At 42.1% G+C, this 5,000-nt stretch overlaps 1 protein-coding gene across 1 annotated transcript in view; it reads left to right on the plus strand.

Annotated features, from left to right (window-relative positions):
• Positions 1-5,000, plus strand: part of LOC307228611 (CUB and sushi domain-containing protein 1-like) — a gene marked incomplete at its 3' end in the record, with an annotated part of 336,038 nt that overhangs the window by 48,874 nt on the left and 282,164 nt on the right. The window contains exon 2 of the mRNA XM_079998326.1: positions 1,477-1,589. Coding sequence (XP_079854452.1) covers positions 1,477-1,589 — 113 coding nt within the window. The remainder of the gene's footprint in view (positions 1-1,476; positions 1,590-5,000) is intronic.

Consider the following 5,000-nt stretch of genomic DNA (forward strand, 5'->3'; position numbering starts at 1 on the left):
TCTGAATTGCTCTTATTTAAGGTGTAATTGTCGGTGTAACTGCATACAGGTGTGAATACGTAGCAGATTGCATTAATACATCATTTCACAGCGTAGCACTGTTGAGCTGCCTTTAAAAAACATGATGGATGTACGATGGATGCTCGATGGATGCTCGATGGATGTACAATGGATGTACGATGGATGTAGGATGGATGTACGATGAATGTATAATGGACGTAAGATGGATGTACAATGGATGTACGATGGATGTAAGATGGATGTACGATGAATGTATAATGGACATAAGATGGATGTATGATGGATGTACGATGGATGCAAGACGGATGTATGATGGATGTATGATGGATGTACGATGGATGTAATATGGATGTATGATGGATGTACGATGGATGTCCTGGTTGGAAACAGCAGCAAACCCACAGCGAGCGTCAGACGTGATCCAACGTGGGATTCTACGTCACAATAGTCTCCATTCAGGAGTCACAGTGAAGGTCTTCTGTGTCCTCTGTGAAATTTAACTGCACTTTGTCCATTTTTGGCACGTTGTGAGCCGCCTGTTTTAGGGGATATAAGTGCACTTAAGAGCAGGCCGACGGGCATTCGTGTTGCTGGAGCGTCCTGCCGCCTGGAAAGGTGAAAACATAAGTTGTTAGTGGGGAAATGTGTTCTGTGCGGCAGTGCGAAACAATGTTTTAATAGGGCCCTGTTTTGGATAAAACATCCCTTTTTTGGGGGTTTGTTCATTTTTAGGTTTTATTGCACAATGCCAAACGTATCTTCTAGTTGATGTTTATGTTCTCTATCTATCTATCTATCTATCTATCTATCTATCTATATATATATATATATATATATATATATATATATATATATATATATATATATATATATATATATATCCATCCATCCAGTAAAAATAACAATGCCCTCTCCCAGTTCTCTGAAGTGCAGCGGACATTCCAACACAACCTTGATCTTCCAAATGAGGACTGACTGCACTCTGCTGTGTCAGACCCGGAGATGACAAAGATGCTCTCCTTTACTAATTTTACTGGATATTTTACGACTCTTTCAGGCTTAATTGGGCGTGAACGTGAGACAGTAAATCTATTTTGTCTCTTCTAAGCTTTGAGGGTTAAGGGTTATCATCAATAATGAATCTACTGCAGCTCCGTGGCTTCACTCCACATTTCTTCCCATTTTTTTCTTCTTCCCTCCTGGAAGCTGGCGTCGTAGCGCGTCCGATCCGCTCGGATCCCCTGCTTCCGGATTCAAACGGACGGTGCAACAACTCTGTGTGACGGAGCATGGGAGTAAAAAGGTGGAGGCGTTTGTTGTCGTGTTCAGTCCCGGGTCAGGGGTCTGAACTCAGAACCTCCTTCAGATTTTTTCGAGTTGTTGTGATAGTTCCGGGTTTCCAGCCGACTTCTCTTGAAATATGTAACGTGTCTTTATGATTTGTTTTCTTTGCAGGTTGTCGGGCTTCATGCTGCCCTCTCCGCTGGTCAGCAGCGGATCGATCCTGGCTCTGTGGTTCACCACCGACTTCGCTGTCAGTGCACAGGGCTTTAAAGCCGTATATGAAGGTAAGGCCACGCGCGCGCCTGTGTGTGTGTGTGTGTGTGTGTGTGTGTGTGTGTGTGTGTGTGTGTGTGTGTGTGTGTGTGTGCGTGTGCGTGTGCGTCTGTGTGGGTCTTGGTTTTAGTTCAGTGTGAACACTTTCCTTCCTTTTAATTCATAATATTGCATTATTGCAACCTTGAAAGCTGGATAATCCGCCAAAAAGTCACAAAAGGGGATTTAAGAAGATAACAACACAATTAACGGCATGGGGGGTTGGTAGCAAAACAAAACAAAACAAAACAAAACAACAAAACAGTGTGTACGTCTGTGTGCGGTTTGATTTCTCAAACACCTTTCATTATTAATGTTGCGTGTGTGTTTAAGCATGACTGGGTCGGAGGGAGAGAGAGAGAGAATAGAAGCGGTGTGAATAGAATACGTCTGGGATTGTCACTGTACGTGTGTGTATGAATGTTAATATGAGTTGTGAAAATGCGTTTGTGTGTATATTGCATGTGTGTGTGGGTGGTATTGAAAAGCCGGTGTAAGGATGTATGGAGGGAGTGAATTAATGAATGGGGTTCGAGGTCGTGGTTGCAATTCATGTGTGTGATTGTATTCTGTGAGAACATTTTTTTTTCCTTGTCTACCAGTTTAAGAGACTTAGTTAAAGTAATGTGAAGAGTGGTTGTCGACAGGTCACCTCCTTACTAAAGTAGGATATTGTTATAATAATAATAATAATAATAATAATAATAATAATAATAATAATAATTATAATGATAATAATAATGATAATAATAATAATAATTATTATTATTATTATTATGATTAGTATTATTATTTTTATTATTATTCTGCTGCTGCTGCTGCTGCTGCTGATGATGATGATGATGATGATGATGACGATGATGATGATGATGATAATTATTATGATTATTATTATTATTATTATTATTATTATTATTATTATTATTATTATTATTATATTTTTTATTTTTTATTCTATAAACTCTTTCTTACTTACGCTATGGAACATGCATTCAGAAAGAAAGTACAGAAAATACTTTAAATACTTTGAACTTAATACTTTTCTGGCAAATGTATGAAATGAGTGAAATGAATCATCCTCTGTTTGAGTTGGAAAGTCTCTAATTGAGTTGCTTTATTTGTGATTTGTGTGTTGATATCGTTCTGTCAGGATGTTTTATAGTAGATAGTATTTTTGGATATGTGTTTTTGGTGGTAGCAGCGATGATTCTTATTTACATATTGCATAATGCAGCATGTGTTTGGCATCTTTAAAGGTCAGTCTAACGCTCTGTGAACCTAAATGCACACAGTGCTCCATTAGGCATCGATGAATCATGAACTGTGTGTGTGTGCGTGCGTGCGTGCGTGCGTGCGTGCGTGCGTGCGTGCGTGCGTGCCTGCGTGCGTGTGTGTGTGTGTGTGTGTTTTCTTTTATCTCACTCTTTCTCTTTGTCTCTTTTCCTGTTTTGCTGTGCGCTTGTTTGTGTGTTGAAAGCCAAACCTGACAGCCATTAATCCTTCTCCTCTCAGGAAGTGCTTTGTGTTTCTTTCTTTCATTGTTCTCCATCCTATCTTCAGAGACCTTTAAGTGTGTTTGTCGCCAGGGGTGTGTTGTGCGCTTGTGCGTGCGTGGGTGTGTGCATGCATGTGTGTGTGTGTGTGTGTGTGTGTGTGTGTGTGTGTGTGTGTGTGTGTGCGTGCATGCGTGCACGTGTAAATGACAGGTCTTCCTGACGAACATCTCCATATTTCATGCGGCTTTGTTTATGTGTGTTAGCGTTGGACATAAATAAATAAATGAATGAATGAAGGAGCGCGTTGTGTGCTCGTTGGTCTATTAACGTGTCCGTCCTCAAACGCGGCTTCGGCTTTTTGTTTCCTCCTGATTCAGCACTTTGAGCGCCCTGGCGTTCATCCATCAACACTGAGCAGGATTGGATTCTTCTTCTTTTTTTTTTCTTCCCCTCATATCGAGTGTTTCTCAGCCGTTCATTCGGGAACCTGCGGAGAACAACCGGCTCCCACTCCGAGCCGTCCCTCTCTCTGCCAGCGAGAATTACAATAATTAGTTTGCCACTGAGACGATTGGAGTCGTATTAACAGACAAGAGGAAAAACACACAATGCAGACATTGGGGCATTTGGTTGAACAGCAATCTATGAATATGGAAGAGATGAGAATCTATTAATCTGTTCCATCTCCTGTGAGGCATAATGGATTAAGCATGGCAGCCAGACTGCCACACGGTACAAAAACAGTAATATTCCTTTTCTCCCGTACACTGGATAATCACTGCGATACGCCGGGCGATAAAAAGGATCCTTTGCTCGCCCGGATTTGGAAATTTTGTATTTCCCCTCCCGTTTTTTTTTTTTTTGTTGTTTTTTTTCAAAATCCTCCAATCCGTCCATTCGATTCATTCGAAGGAATCCGTGGTAAACAACCGATGACACCTTGATTATCTTGTTTACCGTGCTCATTGAGAGATCACAATTTACCGCTTTCCACTTCTTAATGCTTAAGCAGCTTGACACACATGGTGACAAAGCCTCGGCTTCCACCTCGGAATGTGTGGCTCGCGACTCAAGGTTGTTTTGGCCCGAAGAGATCCAGGTGCGGGGCTCCTTTAAAACAAACCTTCGGCTGGTCTGTTACCTCAGTTATCAGAGGATAATTTAGAAGAGAATAACAAAGGCCCTTTGAAGATTACGCGAGACTGTCGGGGCCAGAAAATGCTTTACAAAAAAAAACAAAAAAAAAAAAACGAATAAAGGAAGTGAAGGCTTGAAGTCTGAGATCTTTTTATTTTATTTTTTTTTTAACAACGATAACTACCCGACAACCTTACGAAAGCAAGTTTGTTTCCGTGACTATGCCGTGTCATTAAGTTGCTCCAAGAGGAAATGTGCCGTAACGCGACGGTTAATTTTCCTCATAGAAGCTTAAGTAAAACTGCAGTAAAAGCTGTTTTTTTTCTTTTGTGGCGCGCTATAGTGACATCCCCAACGCTCCGCCCAGGACACCGAGAGTGTGTCGGCGTGGAACGGAGACAAAGCTCGGTCCCGTTGAACTGACGCCCTTCTCGCAAAAGTAGAATTTATACTAGGCGGTGCGAATGGCTTCATGCTGGGGGCGGCTGTCGCAATCGTCATCCGGGGCTACGGCCGGGTGGGAGTAAACACTTTTACTCGTCGTTGCGTTTGCCGTCAGGGCTGCAGTGCAACACACAAAAACAAACAAAAATAAAAAGAAAGAATCGACACACTTAACCGCGGTTCCATGTGGTTGCACGGAGCCGTCCGTAGGGGCTGCGGCGATCGTCGTGAGTGATGTTCTTCTTGAGCCCGCTCTCATTGGCACTGGAGTTCCCAGAAGTCGCCGTCACTGTTCACGTGGCTGCG

This window comes from Zeus faber (genome assembly GCF_960531495.2).
Source record: "Zeus faber genome assembly, chromosome: 3".
In the NCBI taxonomy this organism is placed as follows: Eukaryota; Metazoa; Chordata; class Actinopteri; order Zeiformes; family Zeidae; genus Zeus; species Zeus faber.